Consider the following 26,909-nt stretch of genomic DNA (forward strand, 5'->3'; position numbering starts at 1 on the left):
AAGTCCCAGTGTTCTGCACCTATTGAACACCGGGTAGGAACCAAGACGAGACACTTTGGTTCCTTATGCCCTGCTGATTGAAGCAGCAATGTCAATATTATTTATATATATATATATATATACACACACACACACATATGTAGCCCTGTTCCCCCTCCCCCCCTTCGGCTGCGGTCCCAGGGCCTTCTGTGCATTCAAGCACCGCCCCTCAATGGGGCTGGGCCCAGTACGCACCTTTGCGCGGAAGGTGCAACCGCGCCATACTACAAGATTTTCCAAAGACAGGGAAATTGAGTTTACAGTTTGCCCCTGCAAATAACCTCACTACTCCCCCCTGTTGCAATCTCTCCCTCTCCCCGCAGACCTCAGATCGCAGTGAAGCGCTGTGCATGCGCTGCACCCTCGAGCTACAGTGTTGACTGGGACCGCAGCCTACGGGAGATCAGACTGCTATCAGTGTATGGTGCTCACCTGTAGGTCTTCAGGAGCCGTGAGCCTCCGCAGATGGTATAGGGAGTTTAACAGGACAGCCTTTATCATCCTTCTTGACATGGCGCAGCGCCTCCAGCCGGTGAGGCTCCTGCTAAAAACGGGAGCTCCTCACGGGCACCTTCTCTGGACCCAGAATCAAACAGCACACCATGGGCAGTACAACAGTCTTTATTTTGGTCAGGCTGCTCCACAGCATGTGTATTTCCTGGAGCAGACCAACAGAGCTTGAGGCCCCACAAGCCCGTCCTTAGCTATCTTACCCCCTGAATGGGATAAGGGGTAAGCCCTTCCACTCCACAGGGGAAGGACCAAGAATTTGGGGAGTGTGTCATCCTTTGTAACCCTGGGGATGGCTTGTGACCCTGCCCCATAACAGAGCAGGTCCGGTACTGACAGGCATCACACCACGGGCATGTGAGGTATGCTCAAATGTCTGTATGATTGAATTCTTATCTTGTTGTGACATAGTAGCAATACATTTTTCCCATTTTTTTTTAAAATTCTCGGTTCTTAACTCTTTATTCGTCTCAGCTTCTAATTTGTCCATCATCATCAATTTATTCAGATAATTGTTTAAAATATCTTAAGTGGGGGGTTCAGGCTTTATCCGTTTCACATCACGGTTTTCCTTGCTGCAAGCAAGACAATCTCTGCTAGCCTGGGGACATTGTTCCTTACATTGACCTCTTTCCAACTTTCCCTATTTCCAAACAGAAAGGCTAAGGGCTCTTTGATTGTAGTTACCCCAATAACCTTTTGTATATACTGCAGAACTTTATCCCAAAAAGCAGAAATAGCCAGACAATTCCACAAACAGTGTTTTTTAAATCTGCTTTTTCCTGGGAAAAATCTGTTCTTTTTCTGCTAACTTTCTTTGCATGTCATCTAACCCAGGGGTGCGCAAACGGGGAGGCGGGATTTTGTTGGGGGGGCATGGCGGTAGCAGAGGCCCCACTCTCTTCCCCTAGGCATTTAAGTTAAATGCCGGGGGGGCCACGTGAGGTGTCATGGAACAAGAACTACATTTCTGACTCACTCCCCTCTCTCCTTTGCAGCTTCTGCCTGTCAGATCTTATTCCCAGCTGCATGGAGTTTGCACACAGACTGTGCCTGTGTAACTTGCAACAATGTTGCATTTCTTGCCTCCTGGCATGGAATCAGTGAGCTGCTACTGCAGTTTCTGAGATCCTCACCAGAATGGGCTAGTCTGCCCTCCCTCCTGTTTGTTCAGAGATAGTCTGCCCCTAGACTATTCCCTTTACCCACACTGCCCCTCACTTCCTTCTCCACCCTGGAGACAGCGAGTACAAGACCCTTCTCTGTTCATCCCCCATGGTGAGGCCATCTCTTTTTACCGGTTTCTAACTAATAATCACCACTACATACCATCCACAAGTATCTGTATTCCGCTGCCTTTCCCAATAAAGTGGAGGAAATATTACAGGGCTTGGAGTGATTTAAAAGGGAGCTGAGTTAATGCTATCGGGAGCCATTCCCACATCACACGTGACCCTAGCTTCAGAAAATGAGGCCTCTGCAACCTCAACTTACCGGGATTCAGTAGTCTTCTGAACGTGTCGCCATGGCAACGCGGAGTCACATGACGGGGCGGGTCACATGATGTGATATGCCCTGCGGTGTCATTTGACGCCGGGTCACAGAAAAGGGGGGGTGGCGCGAGCGCTGGGGCTGGCACACGGGGGGGGGGGGGGGGGCGCAGCTCCAAAACTTTGCGCACCCCTGATCTAACTTAATAGGGACTGTTAGAGGACTACTGATAATCCGCCTTGCTCTCAGGAACTGACTATAGGGCAAGCCCCTAACTGTCCCTGAAGTGTAATAGGTTGTTCTTATCTGTTTTTTTAATTAACACATCTGATTCCAGTTTCTGATTTTGGATAGAAATAGTCGTATCCAAATAATTGATAGATGTTTTATCCATCTGTGATGTAAAACCGATAGTGTCCCTGGCGTCGTTCAAGTCCCCAATAAAAGTCAATACGTCATGCTCTGTGTCTGTCCATATGAGAAATATGTCGTCAATGTAACGCACCAATATACGCCCATGTGCTCTGAACAACCGGGGATGAAACACAAATTCTTCTTCAAATTTGTTCATAAAAATGTTGGCGTTTGTGGGGGCGACATTGGATCCCATGGCCATGCCCTGCTTTTGAACATAGTAACTGTCCTCAAATAGGAAGTAATTCTCTCTCAAGATTATCATAAGTCCACTATGAACATCCTTTCTTTTGGTGTAAAGTAACCTTCTGCATTCAGTGCTAATTTCACTGCCTCTAACCCATCATCGTGGGGGATTGATATGTACAGGCTGTTGACATCTAATGTTACCAAAATTAGTTCCTCATTCGTGATTGGAAATTCCCTGATCTTATTTAAAAAGGGAAGGGTAGCATCCTGGATGTAAGAAGCAGAGCTGAAGACCAAGGGATGGAGTAATTTGTCAATAAACACTGCTAGTGGTGGGAACACAGAGTCTGTCCCCGATACTATGGGGCGGTCGGGTGGTTTGGTAGAGTTCTTATGTATCTGTGACAGAGTATAGAATACAGGTATAATGGGGTCTTTCTTCTTTTTTGTTTCAATCTTTTTTATTGCGTATACAAGGATTTACACATTTTTACAGTTCATTCTTCACAGGGCGGTTGAGACAGATTACAGTTAGTAGTGTTCACATCACAAACTGATAATTAACATTTTCATTCTTTGTATTTCAATTCTAAGTACATTTAGTGGTTTGACATTTTGTACGTGATTGTTTTTCATCTGAACCCTAGCCAGATTCACCTCCAATTCGAGGGGATCTGTAGGCGTGATGGGAATAAATGAAAGGCCTTTGTTAAGGACCTTAACCTGTTCAGTGGAGAGGGGAATATTGGAGATATTTACCGCTAATGGTATGACCTTGTCTGCATGCCTCTCCTCGATGTTTCCGTCCTTCCCAACTCGACTTTGCCTGCCCACTGGGTTTTCTCTGCTCCCAAAAAGTCACCCATGTGGACGATTCTCTCTTTCTCTCTCATTACAAATAGTAAGTACATTTTTTTTTACAGACTAGGGAAACAGCACATTGCAGGGAATAAGTGCCAAAAAAGTGGCTCAATAAAAATCCTGAAGGACCTGTTTTAGGGGTTCGAAACGTTTTTTTTCCTGTTATGTTTTTTGCTTAATACACTTTTTTTGCATTTATTCCCTGCAATGTGCTGTTTCCTTATTTACACTGGATATATATCTCCATTGGGAAGCCGAAATGTTGAGCTAGTCAAGACAGATTTATTATACAATTTGTTCTTCAAGACACATACATACTTTATGGTTAGGTGCTCCTATTTTTATAGAAAAACCCTCCTAATTTAACATAATGTAACACAATATTATACACAGTAAATGACGCAGTTCCGTTGTCCCTTATATAGTCCCAGTGTCCAATGTAGCAACCAAATGGGTCCATGTTAATGCCGGCACGCATTGGAGTGCTTATCTTAAGATGGTGGGTAATCATGTTGCAGGGCTGTTAGGGGTGAGATGTGAGATGTGTCTATATGTTCACGACTGATACCCAGACTTTCAGGAACAGGTCTTCCGGCTGTATGTTATCCGGTTTTAAAGCAGCAGTCCAAGCTGCCGTTTTTTTTTTAAATTTCATTTTTTTTCCTTTCAATATTTGCATCCATACAATCCACACATTGATAAGTAATTAGCTAAGTTGCAGATCGATCTGTTCTCCTGTGATCGACCGGCAAAGACGCGGCTCAGGGGTTCACTGAAAGTCTCTCAGTGCAGCAGAAGAGGACCAAAGATGCAAAGTTCGGTAGGGAAGATAATGTGACCAGGCAGTCACTAGATACAATTGGTGCACTGCTAGAGAGAGGGCAGGGCTCAAAAAGGGGTGTTCCAGAGCCTGTTTCAGAAGAGGAAGTGACTTTGTAAATGGTTGCTATAGAAACAAAAAAGCTTATTACATTATAAAACATTAAAAATGCCATTCAGTTGTTTTAACATAAAATGCTACAAGTATTTTCTCATAGTACAGAACTGATTTATTAAAAAAACAAAAAAAAACCACACATGTAGGATATTGCTTGGTCTGCAGCTTTAACAGCTCAGTACGTATCCAGATCTGCTACCGCTTTGCACCTCAGTTCAACAGCTCTCACAACCGACTTCTCTCTCTCTCCCTCTCTCTCCAACTGTTACAACTATCATTCGCTCTCTCCTCATGACGTTACACTCGTCCTATCCAATCGCATCTCTCCTGTCTTCTGCTGCCAGGCAGATCAGGGACAGTGTCTCTCATTACTTATCGTACTGTGTGGTAGGTGGAGCAGATTAAATCTGTCTTGTCTACAATATACATATTTATAGCAGGTGCTTCATTACTATATACAAAGAATCGAATAATACACATCTTATTGCTAACTTGACCTCTGCATATGGTAAATTGTGTCTCCTTAGGAGGTGTCACTTGCTGGGTAGCTCCTCTATCCCATACTGACGTAGCGTATAAAGTGCACCTATTCTCACGTGCCAAATGTTGGATGGTCTGCAATCAGATACATTGTACGTGAACGCCTGACCCGCCAACTGTAACTGCTTGGCCAGTATACTACTGTTTTTGGGCAATGCCCAACCTGCTTGTACTGGTTTTACCGTGACAAATATACAAATAGAATCTTTGAGGATGCTGATAGGCAAACTGGGGGGCACAAGATTGTTCAGGGGGGGGAGGGGCGCGGCGGTTGCAGAGAACCTGCGCTATTCCCCCAAGGCATTTAAATGAATGCCGGGGGATCGCATGAGGCCTCTTCAACTTTACTTACCTTATCTTCGGTGACGCGTTGCCATGGCAACATGGTGTCAAATTACGCCGCGGGTCATGTGACGTTACGTTGGCATGGCACCGTTTCGTCACATGACCCCGCGGCGCCATTTGATGCCGAAGGAGGTAAGGGAGGCAGGGCGCTAGCAGGGAGGGAAGCAGTAAGGGGGGCGCACCCTGGAAACATTGCGCAGCCCTGGTATAGACAAGGAGTAGCCAACTCCAGTCCTCAAGGGCAACCTTACAGGTCAGCTTTTCAGGATATCCCTGCTTCAGCGCAGGTGGCTCAGTGGAAGACTGCCGAAGCAGGGATATCCTGAAAACCTGACCTGTTCATAGATCTTGAGGACTGGAGTTGGCTACTCCTCGTATAGACCATGTGGTCCTAAGAAGCACTGAGGAAGATCCCTCTGGAGGCAGAAACGTTGAAATGTTTAGCATTGACCTGACATGACCTTTAATTTGCTTTATACGGCAAACTGCCATTTATTCCCCTTTAAAACCATAAACATCCATTGCAGACACTGAATATTCATATATATAAATATAAATATTCCTATATGCATAAAAAAACCTTTCTGTGCTCCGCAACGTGTCGCTACAACCTTCCAGCGCTGGATGGGTTAATGTGACTGTCACCACTCTATGGTTCTGGTGGGGAGAAGAGCGCCGCTCTTGCCCGCCTCACTTCCGGTCGCCCGTGTGACGTCACGTCACCAGCGCGGGAGCGTGCGTGTCAGCGATAAGATGCCGTACGCCAACCAGCCGATCGTGCGCCTCACCGAGCTGACGGACGAGAACGTCAAGTTCATCGTGGAGAACACGGACCTGGCGTGAGAGACCCTTTCTATACGTGTCTAGTACCCCGGGGGGGAGGTCACAGCCGGTGTTATGGTCACAGGCGCCTATATACAGCCGAGTGCCAGAGAAGTGGGCCCGTCACGCCTGGTTGGGTGTGAGGGACACGGGCCCTGCTGCCGTGTACCTTAGTGAGGATCGCCCGGTCACGCTGATAACGGGCCGCCGCCATGTGTCATGCCATTACCCCCCTGCGGCACCAGAGGGTCCGACAAGGCATTACTTTGCTGCCCTCTCTGGCGTTGAAGGGGTTAAAGTGAGGGTCACTGTTGCGCACATCACTTGCACCCGTATACTTTACTGACTTCTACTTGGAGAGGAGCACCCTGTTACACCCAGGTCCTGCTCCCATAGTGACTGCGTGTACGTAAAGTGAGGAGCAGCCTGTTACACCCAAGTCCCGCTCCCATAGTGACTGCACGTACTTAAAGTGAGGAGCACCCTGTTACACCCAGGTCCTGCGCCCATAGTGACTGCGCGTACGTAAAGTGAGGAGCACCCTGTTACACCCAGGTCCTGCTCCCTTAGTGACTGTGCGTACGTAAAGTGAGGAGCACCCTGTTACACCCAGGTCCTGCACCTATAGTGACTGCGCGTACGTAAAGTGAGGAGCACCCTGTTACACCCAGGTCCTGCTCCCTTAGTGACTGCGCGTACGTAAAGTGAGGAGCACCCTGTTACACCCAGGTCCCGCTCCCATAGTGACTGCGCGTACGTAAAGTGAGGAGCACCCTGTTACACCCACGGCCCGCTCCCATAGTGACTGCACGTACGTAAAGTGAGGAGCACGCTGTTACACCCAGATCCTGCTCCTTAGTGACTGCGCGTACGTAAAGTGAGGAGCACCCTTTTACACCCAGGTCCCGCTCCCATTGTGATTGCGCGTACGTAAAGTGAGGAGCACCCTTTTACACCCACGGCCCGCTCCCATAGTGACTGTGCGTACATAAAGTGAGGAGCACCCTGTTACACCCAGGTCCCGCTCCCATAGTGACTGCACGTACGTAAAGTGAGGAGCACCCTGTCCCTGTTACACCCACGGCTTGCTCCCATAGTAACTGTGCGTATGTAAAGTGAGGAGCACTCTATTGCACCCAGGGCCTGCTCCCTTTGTTACTGCACACCACACAATAATAGGCACTACATCTGTGTTTAGCAGAAGCGCTGCCTCTCACTAGTCTGTATATAGTAGCTGTATGAATAACACATTCCTGTATACTGTACTTCAATAAATTCATCTACTTAATGTGAGAATTAATAGTTCATCAAACGCTCTCATGTCAGAAATGTCTGCTTCTAAGGCCTCACAACAGTGGGATTTGTGGCTCTAGAGGGAAGAAACATGATATTTTAGTGTTGGGTGCTGACAGACTCCATTGTATTACTTTTTATTTGTATGGCACTGCAGCTCGGTACAGCGTGGGAGGAAAATAACATTGTATAGTGAGTACATAGAAGTTAAAGCAGCAAAACACGCAGCACCGCACAACTTATTTTTTATTACAGGATTGAAGCAGGGTGGCTCTGGAGCTGAACCGTGTTAATCTCAGCTCTGGAGACCCCATGCTACCAGAGATACTGATCTCTCTGTAAGGGGGTGCCAGTATCTGCGAGTTTAAATGTTCAGGTCACGTGGGCCAAAAGGAAGCAGCAGGGGCTGACGTCACAGATTCCTATTGGTCCATGTGAAGTGGGAGATTTAGGCTGCCATTTCATTAGGCACACAAGCTCCCTAGCAGCAGAGATTATGCCAACCCCGAGGGAGATAAGTATCTGGAGGAAGGGGGTCCCCGGAACGGAAATGAACACAGTTCAGCTCTGGAGACCCCCTGCTTCAATCCGGTAATAAAACAAAAGTGTGCAGTGCTTCATGTTTTGCTGCTTTAAGACAAACTGGGACCTTGGGAAGGGGATACCTGCTTGGGAAGGGGATACCTGCTTGGGAAGGGGATACCTGCATGTTTTTGCATGTTTTAGATTGTATGTTTTTATATGATGCATGAAACAGCTGGACACTGATGAATCCATGTGAAAATGCTTGGGTTGACAGTCATGCCTTTCATCCACATTATTGGGCACAAGTTTAAGTATGTCAGGTCAGACCAGGCACTTTTTTTTTGTCGTGGGGAATGCTTTGCATAGATGCCAAATGTGAAACACGTCCGTATATTGCCATATAACCTCAATGGGCACTCGCCATATCACATGGGGAAAAACTGGAGCAAACTGTTAGGACGCATGTGAGATTTTTTTGGAAATTATGCTCCAATATTGTCGTATACTGTACATCACCATACTGTATATCTGTCTGTAAAGGTTTAATCCCTGATAAATGATTTAGAAACAGTGTTCTGTAAATAAATTAATCCAATCAGCCTCCTTAAATAAATGTAGCCATGCTTAAAAAGCAACAATCATCCAGATGGAACTCATTAGATACATGTGACTGCCATTTGTATACTTTGGTGCTAGTAAGGACGCCCCTTTAATTCAACTCATGGCTTCTATGTATCACGGCTTTTTCACCCTGCACCTATGCATCAAAGCATTCTGATATGTATTGAAGTGTGCATCTCTCTTCTTTGCCTTTTTATTTACCCTTAAAAAAAAACTCCCTGAAATCTGCAGTGGCGTGTCTAACATGCTGCATCAGATGTAACACACCGCTGTTACCTGTGCTGCAGGTCTGCTCCAAATACCATGCGGATACATAGACGCACGCCCATGGTTATAAACCTTACAAGAAAAGGAGAATGTATGGTTGTTTAACTGCATCTGGCCTTGTGTGCAGTAAAGCAGGACACTTTATAAAGGTTTAACCCCTTCAATGCGGGAGGGCTCAGAACTTCTTGCTGTGCAACGCATTCTGACCCGTCCTCAGACTGAAAGTCCGTTTCTATTTGTATTTCAATTTTAATCGACTACCCCCTTTGAAAAAAATAAAACTTTTTTTTTTTTTTAAGGAGCAGTCCATCTTAGGAACATGGATATTGTAGTGGTTGGTTTGATTTGATACATTCAAGACCACAAAACTTGCATATTCATAGGGTTTTTTTTAAATTTAAAAGCACCAACTTTATATGCAGCACATTACATAGATCCATAAGAGTACTAATAGAGGCTAGTGCATTATATATACAGTACAAGTAAACATTGTGTGTAAGCTCTTCGGGTCAGAGAGTCCTTTCTGTCAATCTATGTAAGTAGTTTGAGACGTGTGTCCGTCCGTCCGTCCGTTTTGATATTTGATGTTTTCCGAGTGAATAAGTGTATATATGAATAAAAATTTCTCAATCAAAAAACTAAGTAGCAGTATATCTTTAAGTAGCAAAGACAATCCCTATGTCCCTTTTTTCTCTTTCAGGATTGCTAATTCCATCCGAAGAGTATTTATAGCAGAAGTCCCCACTATTGGTAGGTTCAGCTTTTCGGTCTCCCCTCTGTTTCACTGGTTACTGTGTATGATCACTACAGTTGCTCCTTTTGTAGATAGGACTCAAAATGTAACTCCCCTCCAATGCTCCTCAAAGTTTATGATTTGCTACCAAGGGGCCCATAGCTGCAAAGACTGCCAATCACCTCTCAGCTTCCAACACTTGTATATGCAAGGCATTGTGGGGCACGACTTCTGGAAGCAGAGGTGATTGCTAGCTCTGCTTGCGACGCCCTATAACACATGCAGTTTATTGTATGCGAAGGTATGTATAGCACCATTCATGGACTAGATCAAACCTCACTTAAGCTAAAACTTTTACCTATCTGGAAGCTGGTTACATTGATAAGCTATTCAACATCTAAATTCTATCGCTAGGTATTTAAAAGGTGCGGAATAAAGTGTGTCCGGAATAGACCGCTCAAATCTGGCACAATTTTCTATTCTGCCTCAGGCTGGTAAGAGAATAAGTTTTCCGATATAATATAATTGGAGGATACTGTACAGTACAGAAACATTGAGATGTGCGCACGTGGCAGGCCAAAGAAAGTCTGTAAATAATTTAACAGTTTAATTATCTTCTAAACAAATCTTATCATGCTAATAGCAAAGATTTGGCTGCTTTATTTTAAATAAATACAATTTCTTAGGAGCCTCTGAATGGGAGAGGCGGGGGTGTTTGACAAACAATTGTTTTTTTTTTTTTTTTTAATGTCACGGCTATTTGGTCCTAAGAGGAATTGTCCCTTGAACCTTTGCTTTTCTTTACAGCTATTGACTGGGTGCAGATAGATGCCAACTCCTCTGTCCTGCACGATGAATTCATAGCACACAGAGTCGGTGAGTAGAGTGAGGAGATGCAAACTGTGTAGGGAAGGGAGACCAATCAATATGTAATATCAGTGTAACCCCTCTTTACTTTCACTTAGACTAGCACTATACACTAAGGTGGGAGCCTAAGTCTTGCTCCCCGTTATAATAGTGTGAACCCACGTACTGGACATGCATCCCAAAAGCCAGATATTAGAACACGACACCTGGCCTTGAATAACAAACGTATTTATAGTAACCTTATATTACCACAGACAGGCATACAGAAATATGATCCCCAGAGGATCATGTACATAGAATTACTGTGTTTTTAAACGTTGCACACTCGTGTACCAATGTTTCTCCCTATATTTGTATAGCCCCGTGTCTGAAGGGGGGACTGTGTGTTGGTACCGGCACAATGTAGGAGCTCTTATCTCTGAGAGTGTATCCGTGGCAGGCCAGTTCTTCAAAAAGCCTTTGATACCCTTCTGTATTGTGGGATCCTTGCTTTATTTACTCGCTGCACCTGTTACCTGATTTCGTCCTGAACTCAGACGAACCGTCTCGGTTCTCTCTAAGAGAATGCTAGCCCTTTTTCTCTTAACTTTCCTTTACTCCTTGCTGCTCCGCTGGGTTTCCATGCAGGAGAGACTGACTCCTAGTCTGTCCTGAGATCACTCGGACTCCACCCCAGACTGACTACATGCTGTAGCAGCCCCTCTGACAGATTTAATCCCTCTTTGTCCCTCCTCTTCCACAGCCTTTCCTATTGGCTTCTTCTCTGTCTATCATGAATCATGTGTCCATGTCACACTGGAGAAGAATCTGCTAGGGGGCAGTGTGAGTGTATCGCATACACCATGCACAGGGTTACATCAGGATGCACTCCGATTGGAAATACCATATTCATAGATGCCGGGTGTACCTGGTAGCGGTGTGCCATGAACCGGCAAAGATCACAGTGTGGCACAAATCGGTCTTGCAACAAACACATTTTGTGTGACTTACTGCACCGTAATCAGGACACGACAGATGGAGGTGTATACGGGCACCGAGATGTCGACACTACAATAAGAGAGCAACGTTTTTGTTAGACTGATTGAGCCACACGGTATTCTTTGCATTTCCTGAAGAACACTTCCATGCAGACGTGTGGTACCACTACATTCTAAAGCGTATTGGTCAGCATCAGTCCAGCTACACAAGCAGAGGCTTAATAAATACACTCAGGCCTCTCGCATCCATTGCTAGAAGTAACATTACAAATCTAAGATAAATCTCTCCCTTGGAAATGGTGTGTAGCCTGCCTTTAAAGTGGGGGTGATTTGAATTGAGAGAAGGGGTGTCTTGTTACTGCCTAATACACTCTTATGTTCTATGTGTGACATGTCTTCCCCAGGGCTTATACCTTTGACCAGCGATGATATTGTGGATAAGCTGCAGTACTCCAGGGTATGTGTTTCTACCTTCTAGCCAAGTGCTATAATTTGGGAATAAACATTGATTGCCTGCATGTTTGTGTTGTCCGCTCCTTGTGCCTTTTTTCATTCATAAATTAGGCCTATAACGTTGAGTAATCAATGCGCTCCATTTAGTACCCTGCATGGACATTTTTTAAATGGGACATCATGATTCGTGCAGGTTGTCAAAGCAGCTTTTAGAATATCCCATGTGTCCACAAGTTTATGGGGAGGAATTCAGTTTCTATTTTCATTTGACACATTCTGTAAATGTTTTTGCCAAGTGGCGCTTAAACCCAGCCTTTAATCTTTACTGCAATCTTGATTTATAATGCCATACCATTAATGTCACCTAAAGAATGTGTCCCCTTGAAAGCGAGTTTAAAACAGATGACCAGCCTTATTTGTATGCGTTGTAGCCTGTGTTTACATTGCAACTCCTGTTTATTCTCACTTATTTTAGCCCACTAGGCAGAGCAGAGTTTTCCATACAGACTACAAAGTAAATCTGTAGTCAAGGCAGTAAATCTGCAGTAAATCTGCAGTAAATCTGCCTTATCCTGACCTGATAATATTCTTTATCCAACTCGGTGAATTCATTGTAAGAAAATAGTGACAAAGAGAGAGGCTTTTAGCAGCCATTCTAATTTAGGGGTTTGGCTCATTTTGTAAGAATTAAACACAGTTTTAAAAAAAAAAGAATCGTCAGGGTAGAAATAACTAGAAGTGAAATCAGACATCCTATAGCACCACACGAGGAACCTTCATTTTTATAAAGGACATTTCTAAACATTATAAAGGTCATGCAGGTGCAAGGTCCTTGGTACATTTGATAAAAGTCCTACAGCAGTGAAGGGGTTAAGGTGCAATTCTCTACTGGAGAATGTTGTTTTCCATCCTTGCATACATCCATATCCCTGCTGCCTTTCTTAATCTTTCCTAGAGTTGGAGAGTAGAGTTCCTATCCTGCTGTCTAGGATAGAACAACATGGCAGCTAGAAACAGACAAAGCTTTAATTTCAGTCTGAGGTCACTGCCCTTACTTAAGAGGAGCAGCTAATACAGTGAGAATAAGACAAAAGGAAATAACGTGTCTCCCCCGCTGGTGGCAATCCTTAACGCCAACATTCTTTGTAAATGATTGGCTTAGAAATTAGTGTCAATGTAAAGAGGGTTAAGGCTGCACTCCACAAATAAGATAAATATACAGTTTACCGGTGCTGCTGGTTCAAGGAAGTACCTGCCAGGCAAAATCCAAAATACACTTTGGAAAAAGGAGGGATCCAGCGCTCCACGGATTTCTAGATAAGTAAATTTATTGTGCCACACGTTTCGACCAGTAGGTCTTTCTCAAGTGACTAGGCATTTGAGAAAGACCTATTGGTCGAAACGCTGTGTGGCACAATAAATTTACTTATCTAGAAATCCGTGGAGCGCTGGATCCCTCTTTTTTTCCTTAGAAATGTGTAGCACTTGTAATCGCCCACTCTGTCGTATCATGTTCCTGGTTTTATGTTCTGTTGAGAGGGACTATCCTGGGCAACACAGGAACATCACACGAGAGAGAGACGTTAAAAGATGTAACATCTACAACGTGTGATTGCTGTGGGAGTAGTTTCACCGTAACACCTACTTGGTAAAGAACCAGTTGACGAGATTGAAACCATTGAACAGATCACGGCCACTAGTTCACTTGGGTAGAAGGCGAGTACGGTATCAGACATTTGGTCGCGGCAATGACCAAGTCGTGCCGGCATTTGCCTGCCGAGGGACCCCTCGCCGCTGCTGTTCTGCCACTGGACACTCCGCCTCCGGCCGTTTCACCAATAAGGTAAGTTAACTGAAGGAAGTTTAGCGGGTAGGGGGTTAAGGATAGGAGTTTTGGGCTAGGGGATTGCGTTCGTATTAAAGATTAGGGTGTTTTAGGGGAAAGGGTAAGGTTAGGGGCTTACTTTGGCAGCGAAACGGCCGACGGAGAGATGTCGCTGCGGCGAGGTGAGTGGCGGCTAAACGGTCAAATTTCCTAGACCGAGGTGGGAGTGTGTTACACGCTACCTATGGCAGAGGTGTTAACACATTCACGCTCATTGGGTGGCCTGTAGTTCTAATGAGAATCACATTTTTAGCTGACCGTAACTGTTCTTTGTCTATAAATGCCCTTGTGCCCAGGACTGTACGTGCGATGAGTTTTGTCCGGAGTGCTCAGTGGAGTTCACTTTGGACGTCAGGTGCAACGAAGACCAGACGCGGCATGTCACCTCGCGTGACCTCATCTCGACCAACCCCCGGGTCATTCCGGTCAGTACCAGACTCCATGTCTCTTGGCCAGAGTGTATCTCTCCATCACAAGTCTGCTCAAAAGCTGGACCTTTCCAGCTGGAAATTGGTGCTGGATTTTGAACATTCCAATCTGTAGTCTTGCGGAAATTGCCAATTTTGGCAAAATCCTTAAATTATGCAGCAACAGTATAGTAAATTTCGTGCTAGGTAGCCATCGATCTAGCTTGTTGTCTCTAAATATTTTAATTGGGTAATGGGGTCACCGTTTAGTTATCAGCTTGAATAATAATAAGCCGGTCAGTAGTAGAGATTTTTTTTATCTTGATGGAGATGTCTAGACAATTAAATCTATACAAAAGCAAACTGGATCACTACTCAAAAATAATGAAGGACTTACGTTTTGCTTTTGGTCTCACCAAGTTTCTTCTTTAATCTATAAAAAGCCGCAATACAGACACATCAGAACACACAGGGAAAGGAAATCCAGCATTTCAGTGAGGGACTCTGATTAGGGGCACACGTGTCCACAGGGACTATTTAAATCTCCTTGGATGGACATTATAATCAAGCCTGATGAAGGGGCCAGGGGACCTTGAAACGTTGCTGTATTGTGCGCACATAAGTGTGTGTTTGATAACATTTCCTCTCCCTGTGTGATCTGATTTTTATGTATTGCTGATTTTTTGGATACATTAAAGAAACTTGGTGAGACCAAAAGCAAAATGTAAGTCCTGCATTATTATTTGTGCGTGCTGATCCAGTTCGTTTTTTTGTATAGTTGTATGTATCTTGCGGTGTGGATGCAAGATCATAGCACCTCTAGTGGAATTGTGTTAGGGTAAATGCTAGTTAATTCTATTTTTTTTTTTTGACCATTAAATCTAACCAGTTGAAGGCTCTTCTGCATCATCATTGTGTGACACGGAGTATCCCAGTGTGGTTACACCGCTGTGATTTGTGATCCCTGTCTGTCTCCCATGAACTTCTCACCTTGCAGGTTACATCACGAAGCAAAGACAGTGACCCCAATGACTACGTGGAACAAGATGGTGAGTTTGGGAAGACGCAGGGAGGTGTGGGAAGGAGGAGAGCATGTACATTTCTACTGGAATAGCAGGTTATTGCCAGCACTTCAAATTATTACAAAAACTGAACCATTTAGTAGATATATGCAGAAATACAAAGATTTGGGGACTAGCCCCATCATTAGCACAATTCAATTATAACATGGCTTTTTTACATTGCCGCCACTGGGCAGATTCACTATGACCCGGTGTAGGGTATTGCACAATGATCCAATGTTAGCTGCCATTCAAGTAAATGGCTGTAATTGCAGGATCACCGTGCGTACGCTACATTATCAGATAGTGGGATAATACCACATATCATGTTTACTCTTTGGTCCAAGGAGCCATTGCACTTTTAAATAGAACCCACACACACTGTCGTAGTAATAGGTCTGAGGAGCTACCTTATCCAACACCACTGTCCTCATATCCCCGCAGACATACTGTTGGTGAAGCTGAGAAAGGGACAGGAGCTGCGACTCCGAGCTTATGCCAAAAAGGGCTTTGGGAAGGAACATGCCAAGTGGAACCCCACCGCAGGGGTCGCGTTCGAGTATGACCCAGACAACGCCCTGAGGCACACGGTCTACCCCAAGCCTGAGGAATGGTACAGTGCAGAGACCAGGGGGTGGGGGGGGGGAGGAGAAATGGGAGTAACATACAATATGCACAGAGGAATGCAGCCGTGTCCTGCGCCCATTGAAATGGCCGGGTTGGCTCCATTGGATGGGTTTGAACATTCATCCTGTATGGACTCTAAGTGATTCTTCTTCCCAGGCCAAAGAGTGAATACTCTGAAATTGATGAAGAAGAGGCTCAGGCTCCATATGATCCCAATGGAAAGCCAGAAAGGTGAGCTCTATCTGTGGAATGTTAATGGAAAACGCAATGGTGTAAGAATATAGGGCGTGGGGGGAGTGGCATGTAGGGGAAGGCGGCTGTGAACGCTCAACACTGCTATTCTCATACAAGCGGTCAATGCCACCTGCTCCTTTCTGTAACTTGTGATTCAATTTGCCACGTTTTCCCCACCAGGTTGTGAACTCGTCTGGTTAGCAGTCTCATTACATATTGTACTTTTTTTTCAATGTCTTGACATCTCATTGCTTCATGAATGTAGGTTGACTCCTTATAGTAACTCTCGCCCTTCTTTATAACGCCCCACACCCACTGCCCAGGTTTTATTACAACGTGGAGTCGTGTGGATCCCTGCGGCCTGAGACCATTGTGCTGTCGGCTTTGTCCGGTCTGAAGAAGAAGCTCAGTGATCTCCAGACTCAGCTCAGCCATGAAATCCAGAGTGACGTTCTCACCATTAACTGAGCCCCTCTCTGCCTTCCCTTATTGTATTTTTTTTTTTATATAATAAAACATTTTCTCTCTGACCTTGCCACCCGTTGCTATTATTGACCAGGACATGTATTGATATGATTTATTGGTGCATACATATTAACCTTGTGTGTTTCTGCATTTCAAGAGGAAGATAATGAATATTGACAACTCAATGGATTTGGGTATTTTTTTTTTTTTTTTTAAGTGCAAAATTAGCTTTTTACAGAAATTACACTTCCATGTCTTCATAACACCACTGCTTTGTCCTTCCCTAATATCTTCTCGCATGCTCCTTAAACTCTGGTCTGGAAGGGGTAGAAGTACATAGACATGTCCACTGTATCTTGTATCCACTGAAACGTGTAATGCACAGCAAACAGTCTTCATTTAACAAAGTCACACAGAGCATCGCGTAACCCCTTCCTTGCTAGAAAATGTTGCAGAGCATTGTTTAATGATTTCCCTGCTAGGGACTCGCAGAACGTCTTTTAAACAGGTCTCTCTGTGCTAGAGCCCCGCGGAGCGTTGCTTAGCACTGTCTCTTCCCATTAAGACATGTAGATTATCAACCCCTTCCTGCTCATCTAGCTCCTCCGCTAAACTGTGGCACTGGTGCAGAGGCGGAATCATTTCACTGAGAGGCAGATGTAGTCAATTTCCTTTCACACGCTGAGGACTTTCGGTCACACATCCGCCTGGTGATGGGGTCCGAATCTCTGCCGCTATGTGATCCTATAATAGAAGAGAGTGCAAACCAATCATATTAAAACATGATGCTTATTCACAAATCGCCTACAGACATCGCTACATTTCCCACCCCCTGTAACCAATGCTTCCTGCTTCCGTTCTGCAGCCGGCATGCTAACATTTATCCGTCACGGTCATCACCTTAAGCACAGTCCTGCTGACTCCAGCGTTGTCTCCTTCTACCCAAATAGCCAGCTATGACCACTCCCCATCCAGATCAAGAACTTTACACACAGCACACACGTGTGAAAAAGGAAAACCAGTGCGTACCACTTCTAAATATCAAAACAATTTTAAATTACACGAAAACCCTTAAGTCTCAATGTTCCAAAGCTTTGGGGTGTACATTATTGCTAACTATATTTTGACATTCAGAAGTGCTCTGGAAAGCGAACCACTCCTGTAGCTGGCACTTTGACCCTCTGACCCTCTTTCCTTCCCTCCCCCTGCTGTCAGATGTCTGGCACTGCATTCTTCACTGTATCATGTGCTCTATCGTCCCATTCTGGTCGACAAAGCTGCCAGGACTCTGATGCCTGCGGCTCCCCCTTCTGGTATCACTGCCTTTCTACACCCACTTCAGGTTGACACTCACGGCTGCTGCTGGAAGACTCTGCATTGGTCTGGGCACTGGTAATATGGTGCCAGTAAGCACTGCGGGGCAGCATTGAGGTGTTGGGACAGGTGTACGAGATGTTCTCTGCATCCTTGTTTAAACGCTGAGGAGGTAAGCAGGTGAACATTAGCACAAAGAATTTCTCAGTCCCCCGAAGAGGTGGAGCAAAGGCAAAAAAACAATGTATATGGGCAGGAGGTTGGGGAGGTTAGAAGGATAGCCAGGATAAAGAGGGAGCATTATAGTGGGTAAGATGCAGTGGTTTGGGACCAATAGTGGTTGAGGTGGGGGGGAGGGGGAATTGGGTTTGAGGACGGAGATGTAAAGGGGGTGGAGGGGCAGCGTCGTCGAGAACTTTGTAAGTCAGTTAGGTTTTATACCTATTGTATGCACAACATAAACTGATAGAGCATACTGACTCCCTGAAGCTGCACTCACACACAGACTGCCATGGGAGATTGTCAGGCTCCTGAGTTTACTCATGGTTTGAGGATACTACTGGTCAGACTGGCCAAGTATTCCAGAAGACTTGGCCAGTCTGCATCTCATGTGTCTTCCTAATAGCAGGAGTTCCTCTGGGTACCAGTAGGCCAGTCTGAGTCTGGGCAGCTTGCAGGATAAAGTGACAAGTAATGATGCAGAGTAGGGGAGGCAGATTGGGATGGGCAGATTAAAGTGCGAGAGGCAGGTTCTACAGAGAAAGAGAGAGGTGATGGGGGTAATCAGTCTGTCTCTCACCCGGGAGTTTTTCTCCATCTCCATCAGGAGGCTCTTGTGCTGCTCAGCCAGCGTTAGAACGGCTTTGTGCACTCGTTCATAGATCTGCTGCCCCTCCAGCGTCTGGAAGGTGTACAGTCCCTCGCTGATCCCACACACGCTGATGCACACATTGTGTTAACAGTGAAATCTGATGGTCAGTTTCTCACACCGTAACCATACATCTTAGAACAACATGTGTTAGAACCACAGTCTAATACAATGCAATGTTATGCATAAAACTTCATGGTGGAAAACCATCGCAAATATGCCGCAAAGACTGCACCATGGGACCTAGTAATTAAAGTCTCCCTGGTGTTAAACATTGTAGAGAGACAGCATCACCGAATTAATTAAAACACCCCTGTGCACCTACTACTCACCCTTGGAAATCACCAAGGCACACACACCAACCTTACCCTATAACTAAGACAGACACACACACACACACACACACACACACACTGAAATGCAACATATTTGGAATATTTATGCTCATGAAGAACTTGGCACAGCTGCGCTAAAAGGGGAAAAAAAAAGTAACGCCACACTTCCTAATAATACATATACCTGCGCCAACATACCAATGTAGCGTTGCCCTAACGCTTCCACAAATCGCTCATCGCAGACCCACACAAATACCCGGAAAATGGAACAACGAAGAATAATACATGGACCTGGACTGGCACAGATCTATTTCATCGCGAGTTGCAACAAAGTAACCACTGCCCTTAAATGTTGGCAGAAGCGTCTCCTCATTTCTGCACTAGATCTGCTGTTTTTTTTTTTAGGGGAAACAATTCTGGAACCAAAAGCAAAGACAACCTGATTTAGAGCTAAACTATTCAGCTTTAAGTAAAAGGAAATGTGATACAAAAAGGTATTTCTCTTTCTTCCAGCCTTGTTACTGATAATTTACAAAATCTCTGTATGAAATTTCTTGTTGATTCCCTCAAAAAAAAAAAAAAAAAAAAAGGTGCTTCAGCTTAGTTCCCATCAGTTGCCCGACTATAGCACGCCTCTATTCTTCCAGACACGCACCTTAAACCACACTACAGTACTCCCTGTTCCTGCTTAACACATCTCCACTCTGCTGTTAACCCGGTCCACACAATTTCTGCTCTGTAGTTGTCTCTGCTATTCCTGTACTCATATGTACCTGTACATACAGTATATTAATTTCTTGAATTTGTAGTAAGGGCCTGCACACACACCTTATCGTTACCCTATAGAACTGCCTGCTGTTTCTGTACTATACTCACCTCATCCTTGCCCTATACAACACTCCCTGTTTCTGTACACACGCCTCATTCCTGCCCTGTAGCGCTCCCTGCGGTTTGACCCCCTGCACATGAATCCCTTCCCTTTAGCACCCCCTGCCGCCTCTGTACTATACCCCTGCACATATCTCACCCTTTCCCTATATCGCTCCCTGCTTTTAGTACGAAGCCCCGGCACACACCTCATTCCTGCCCTGTAGCACTCGCCATGCACACTCGTCTCTGGTTCAGGGCCTCACCGTTCTGCCTCAAAAGTGAAGCGCGAGGAGTCGCTGCCGTAGCGGCGCAGCGCACAGAGTGGCCAGGACAGCAGCTTGTTGCGGGGGTTGTGCGGATCCCAGAGGTAGAGGTTTTCCTGGGTAATTTGCATCTTGCACTCTCCATACACGTCCAGGTGAGAGGAGGGCAACAGAAAGACACTGAAACGCTCTGCAGGGGCAGAACAGCAGCAACATTACACTGAAACGCTCTGCAGGGGCAGAACAGCAGCAACATTACACTGAAACGCCATAGTATTAATGTCACACATACAAAACCCTTAATGAATTACACACTTAAACTTCACCCTAATGCACCAATTCCCAACAAGGTTAGGGAACACTTGGGGGATCTGTAAATTTACAGACTTCTAGGGAGTCTCGCTGATGAGCATCAGTGCTCTTCCCTGGCAAAGCCATTTTTGGCCTGGAAACCCATATCTCACTGATTTTGGTAGGTGGAGATGGACATACACAGTGTCCCTAGTGAAACAAGTGGTTTATCAAGATGACGCTCAATTTAAACCCGGTGTAATTTTTTTAAATAAACGCAATTAACGCAATACTCCAAATAAGTGCTTCAGTGAAGAAATAATGTGATTTTAGTGAAAATAAAAATAATCGTGAACTGCAGCTCAAACCCTTGTAGAAATCGCTTCTTCAAGCCTGTGTTCTGTAGTCCAAGTCTTGGGGAGCGCATATATGGGGAAAAAAATATAAAGAACACGAAAATAGTGTAGTATGTCTAGAAATGGACAATTTAGATTCTGAGTATTCTATAGAGTGTGCACTCACAAACTCAAAGTTCTTTTAAGCATATCCATAAAACTGCGGCAGTGTTGTATCCTTTAGCGTCAGACGTCTGTTGTGTGGCACCTTTGTAGAGAAATTAAAACCACATAGAATAGACTGATAAAAAGTATTTATCTAGGACAGGTAAAGTACTGCACTCACATGAGGCTGGTTTTAAGCCGGCATATGATAGACGAGACAAGTTGGCACCGGCTGGGGTTGTATGGCGTGCACACCACTCTTCTCCACAGCTCGCTCGCGTCTCCTGCCGCGCCTCTGCGGCTGAGCTGCGCTCCCTTGTTGTGGTACCCGGATGTTCTCTGGGTTAGCAGCAGCTTTCAGCAACACCGCAGTCAGCGTCCTGCACAGCGAAGATAGTACTCGTCTGGTCACAACGCGTTTCACCGGATCCCCGGTTTCATCAGGAGTGACGTCGATATCGCTAGGATGTCCTTATGTGCCCTCACCGACCACAGCGATTGGCCATTATTGGAGAAGTTCCCCAGAGAGTATCTGATGCATTATTGGCTACAGTTGTAACAATATAAATGCAACTTCATATACAATGTATCTAATCCTCAGTATACCACATATAAAGAGGTCCAAAGATTCACATATAACAATTTATTATTAATACATAATGCTAAAAATATATTAAATGAAAGGTAAAAAAATGATAAAAACTAATAGGAATGGAGAGTTGGATGACTGGAATAGAAAATTGTCCAACACCAGACACACCTAAAAAAAATTAGATAAAGAAATTGAGGAAGTTAAAACTGAGTTGGGACCATTAGATAAGATATCTGATTTCAGTAGTAGAGACGCAAATTTGCAGAATAATCTTGATACACTGGAAAAAGGTATTATCTCTACGAAATCAATTTAATGATTCTGCAAACGGAATAGAAATTATTTGGGACAACTGTAGCCAATAATGCATCAGATACTCTCTGGAGAACTTCTCCAATAATGGCCAATCGCTGTGGTCTGTGAGGGCACATAAGGACATCCTAGCGATATTGACGTCACTCCTGATGAAACCGGGGATCCGGTGAAACGCGTTGTGACCAGACGAGTACTATCTTCGCTGTGCAGGACGCTGACTGCGGTGTTGCTGAAAGCTGCTGCTAACCCAGAGAACATCCGGGTACCACAACAAGGGAGTGCAGCTCAGCCGCAGAGGCGCGGCAGGAGACGCGAGCGAGCTGTGGAGAAGAGTGGTGTGCACGCCATACAACCCCAGCCGGTGCCAACTTGTCTCGTTTATCATATGCCGGCTTAAAACCAGCCTCATGTGAGTGCAGTACTTTACCTGTCCTAGATAAATACTTTTTATCAGTCTATTCTATGTGGTTTTAATTTCTCTACAAAGGTGCCACACAACAGACGTCTGACGCTAAAGGATACAACACTGCCGCAGTTTTATGGATATGCTTAAAAGAACTTTGAGTTTGTGAGTGCACACTCTATAGAATACTCAGAATCTAAATTGTCCATTTCTAGACATACTACACTATTTTCGTGTTCTTTATATTATTTTCACATATATGCGTTCCCCAAGACTTGGACTACAGTGACCCTGTAATGTTCAACAGACACACTACAAATCAAACCATAGTACAGTCGAACTGCCTTCCAACTACAGTATATTGCAGTGACTCTGGCCCCTTCTACAGTATATTACATTGACGGTGCCCCCTCCTGTACACTTCCACCTCCCCTACTGCAGTCACAGTGCCCTCCTTCCTTTATCACCTGTCTGTTCATTCTGCACTCCAGGTGTGAGCAGATCCGGCTCTCCTAGGTTGTAGTCGGTGACTCGGGCTCCTGGACACTCCACAGACAGGACCTTGTACCACTCCTCTGCTTCCAGCTCTATGAGAACATACACTGTCAGCACAGAGACCCAATGTACATGTACATAATAGTGGGCAATATATGTAAAACTACATATAGGATCCAGTGTACATGCAGAAAATAGTGTGCAAATACATATTCCTGTGAGTGTGCCAGTGTACATGCAGATAATAGTGTGAAACAGGGAATAAGTGTGAAATTGCACACAGGAATCCAATGAATATACTGATATTATTGTGCAAACCAGAAAATGCATATAGAAATCCAGTGTACATGCAGAGAAGAGTGTGGAACAGGAGACACGAGTGACAATACATAGGAACTCATTGTACAAGCAGATAAGTGTGCAACTAGAAATACTGGAAGCATGACAATACATGCAGCTCTCTGTCTATATAGGTAAAGGCACTTTCTTGCAGATTCCCTGTGTGATGTTCCTCTTTATGCACTGCTGACAGACAAGGGTTAAAAAAAGACACCCTTTTTAATCTCTAATTTCTGCATAGTCCAATGTTGGGGGCGGGGGGAACCATCAACCATCATGCCAGAGTGCGAAGCTTGGCTAGTGTCAGTTGAGGAAGGCTGACCAACAGAGCTCGAAGGCTGTGTCACCTCAATGAGAGGGTATAAAAGAGGAGCCTTGGCATGTGCCGTCTTCTCTTCTGCATGAGACAGTTCACAGATAGCATTAGAAGGTACTTGTCTGATAGTATCCAAGGCAGTAACGCCCGACAAAGCGAACAGAGCGAGCTGGGAAGCAGACAATAAGTACAGCTGGGGAGCAGATCATAGGTACAGCTGGGGAGCAGATCATAGGTACAGCTGGGGAGCAGATCATAAGTACAGCCGGGGAGCAGATCATAAGTAAGCTGGGGAGCAGATCATAAGTACAGCCAGGGAGCAGATCATAAGTAAGCTAGGGAGCAGATCATAAGTACAGCTGGGGAGCAGATCATAAGTACAGCCGGGGAGCAGATCATAAGTACAGCCGGGGAGCAGATCATAAGTACAGCCGGGGAGCAGATCATAAGTACAGCCGGGGAGCAGATCATAAGTACAGCTGGGGAGCAGATCATAAGTACAGCCGGGGAGCAGATCATAAGTACAGCTGGGGAGCAGATCATAAGTACAGCCGGGGAGCAGATCATAGGTACAGCTGGGGAGCAGATCATAGGTACAGCTGGGGAGCAGATCATAAGTACAGCTGGGGAGCAGATCATAAGTACAGCCGGGGAGCAGATCATAAGTACAGCTGGGGAGCAGATCATAAGTACAGCCGGGGAGCAGATCATAAGTACAGCTGGGGAGCAGATCATAAGTACAGCTGGGGAGCAGATCATAAGTACAGCTGGGGAGCAGATCATAAGTACAGCTGGGGAGCAGATCATAAGTACAGCTGGGGAGCAGATCATAAGTACAGCTGGGGAGCAGATCATAAGTAAGCTGGGGAGCAGATCATAGGTACAGCCGGGGAGCAGATCATAAGTACAGCCGGGGAGCAGATCATAAGTACAGCCGGGGAGCAGATCATAAGTACAGCCGGGGAGCAGATCATAAGTACAGCCGGGGAGCAGATCATAAGTACAGCCGGGGAGCAGATCATAAGTACAGCCGGGGAGCAGATCATAAGTACAGCCGGGGAGCAGATCATAAGTACAGCCGAGGAGCAGATCATAAGTACAGCCGGGGAGCAGATCATAAGTACAGCCGGGGAGCAGATCATAAGTACAGCCGGCGAGCAGATCATAAGTACAGTAGAAGGTTGGGTTCTTCTGCTGGGGCCTCTCTGCTGCACCTGCTATCCTAAGAGCCAGACTCTTCTGTGGACCAGCAAAGAACTGTGACTTATCTACCATACCCTCCAATTGTACCTATTTACAGTAGCAGGTAGAGTCCCGGTTTTCCCATGTCCTGTACATACCAGCGGTATGTTTGTAAGGCAGTAAGTAGTTCAAGCTCTGAACCCTCAGCTGATTAAAGCAACTGGGAGCTGGATGACTGGTCTAAGGCCTCGTCCCCAGTGATGGCGACCGAGCTCGCGCCGCGAACAAAGAGACGGCCCTCTATGGGGCCGGCCCCAGTCGGTGTGTGCCCGTGCGTACGAAGCGCCATGGCGCAACGACATTGCCAAAAGACAAGAAATTTGTCTTTTGGCGCTGCGGCCAAGCGATGGCTACGTCACGACGGCAGTTCAGCCAATGAGGGCGTACCAGCCACGTGATGTCATGGCGACGCCCACGCCAAGAGGGATCTGAAGTCCTCAGATTGCTCGGGGTGATGGCCATGATCGCCACCAGGCGCTCCGCTGCTCGCGCGCTCATTGGGGCCGTAGCCTAATGATCAGCTGGTTAGGGGGAAGGAAACACCACTTCTATGGTGTGTATATCTATATTAATAAAAGCGCGTGTGTGTCTGTCAGCGCCATAGCTCCAAGACACCTGAACCTTTGCATGGATACGACGGGGACCCTAGGGATTTGCACACAGGGGTTATTTTTTAGTTTGTGACTTTTCCCCCTCTGTTTTTAACTCCTCCGCTTCCGATTGGTTGTTCCCTCTCTCCGTGAGGCTGCTGATTGGTCGGTTTCGGGATGGGAGTAAAGAGAGGGAGGTGGGAGAGGTCACCGAGGGAGTGTCAATGGATGGATGTCACTAATTTGGGGTGGGTGTCCCAGTGGTTGGGGGTGCAGCCTCACTCACTGGAAGGTGGAATTATTGATTGGGTTAAAGAGGGCGCCATTATCGATTGATTCACAATTTCAAGTCTGCAATGGAAAAGATAACTCCAGAGTATTGCAACCCGCGGGAAGCCAGGTCCTTTAGCTGGTAAGTATATAAAAACACATTATTGGTAATATTATCTCTGCATATGGTAAATGACATGTGTTACTGTCCCCCCTGTCACTGTCACTTGCATGGAAGCTCCTCTATCCTGCAAACACATGGCGAATACAGTGTATTTATTCTCAGGTGCCAACTATTGGAGGGTCTGATCTACTCCATTCAGGGAGCAGTTACTACAGTTAGCGTTAGCAGAGATGTCAAACGCCAAGGTTTCCATAAATGAGGTTAGTAGCTTTTGAATGGAAACGTGACGATGTTTTTATCAATGAGACTCAATTCAAGTCAATGGGAGTTATTGCCCGATTGGCGCTATGCCACCTTACTGAATACCCGCCTATGATACCACCAGTGATAAACGACCAGCGTGACTGACTCCAAATCAGCGAGATGCACAGACAATACGTGAGTTTCTATTCACACGCCATTTAGAGACCGCAAACACCTATTCTGCCCCGTCAGGGGTATATTGGGGTAGTTGTCATTAAAGCACAGTTTTTAAAGGGCACACATTTGTTTTAAGTGCATGGAGTGTACTTCTGAATACACACTGTAGTTGTGGCAGTGTGTTTGTAGGGCCATTAAAGGGTCTGGTCACTTGGCTAGAGTGCTTTATTTGGGTCTTGGTATTGTGCTGGTGAAGATAAAAGAAATTAAGGGGAAATGAAGGGGAGGAAGGGAGTAAAGACCTGGTGGACCATAATATACAAGGGAACAGTAAAAAGGTGCCCACAGCAACCAGAAAAAAACCTACACCTTTTGGATTCAAGGAGCTTTTCCTAAAGCAGCCACAGGCGCCCCCTGCTGGACCCCAAGTAACTCAAGACTGTGGCATGAACTGTAAATATTGTAACCCACTATACATGCAAATAATAGGGTGCAACCAGATATACGTGTGAAAATACATATTGTAACCCACTATACATGCAGATAATAGGGTGCAACCAGATATACGTGTGAAAATACATATTGTAACCCACTATACATGCAGATAATAGGGTGCAACCAGATATACGTGTGCAAATACATATTGTAACCCACTATACATGCAAATAATAGGGTGCAACCAGATATACGTGTGAAAATACATATTGTAACCCACTATACATGCAGATAATAGGGTGCAACCAGATATACGTGTGCAAATACATATTGTAACCCACTATACATGCAGATAATAGGGTGC

At 45.4% G+C, this 26,909-nt stretch overlaps 2 protein-coding genes across 3 annotated transcripts in view; one reads left to right on the forward strand and one right to left on the reverse strand.

Annotated features, from left to right (window-relative positions):
• Positions 1-6,009: 6,009 nt before the first annotated feature.
• POLR2C (RNA polymerase II subunit C) lies at positions 6,010-16,628 on the forward strand. The gene is made up of 9 exons (XM_075576513.1): positions 6,010-6,165; positions 9,555-9,604; positions 10,395-10,463; positions 11,836-11,888; positions 14,066-14,194; positions 15,174-15,225; positions 15,682-15,850; positions 16,021-16,095; positions 16,422-16,628. Exons 1-9 carry the CDS (start codon positions 6,080-6,082, stop codon positions 16,564-16,566), a joined length of 828 nt encoding a protein of 275 aa, XP_075432628.1. The 5' UTR covers positions 6,010-6,079; the 3' UTR covers positions 16,567-16,628.
• A 108-nt stretch (positions 16,629-16,736) lies between these two features.
• Positions 16,737-26,909, reverse strand: part of DOK4 (docking protein 4) — a 36,513-nt gene continuing 26,340 nt past the window's right edge. For both annotated transcript variants that reach the window (XM_075576511.1, XM_075576512.1), the window contains exons 4-8: positions 22,782-22,901; positions 20,214-20,403; positions 18,677-18,815; positions 17,918-18,041; positions 16,737-17,307 (exon numbers count right to left, since the gene is read on the reverse strand). In XM_075576511.1, coding sequence (XP_075432626.1) covers positions 17,207-17,307; positions 17,918-18,041; positions 18,677-18,815; positions 20,214-20,403; positions 22,782-22,901 — 674 coding nt within the window. In that variant the 3' untranslated portion in view covers positions 16,737-17,206. The remainder of the gene's footprint in view (positions 17,308-17,917; positions 18,042-18,676; positions 18,816-20,213; positions 20,404-22,781; positions 22,902-26,909) is intronic.

Source organism: Ascaphus truei, chromosome 19 (genome assembly GCF_040206685.1).
Source record: "Ascaphus truei isolate aAscTru1 chromosome 19, aAscTru1.hap1, whole genome shotgun sequence".
Taxonomy (NCBI): Eukaryota; Metazoa; Chordata; class Amphibia; order Anura; family Ascaphidae; genus Ascaphus; species Ascaphus truei.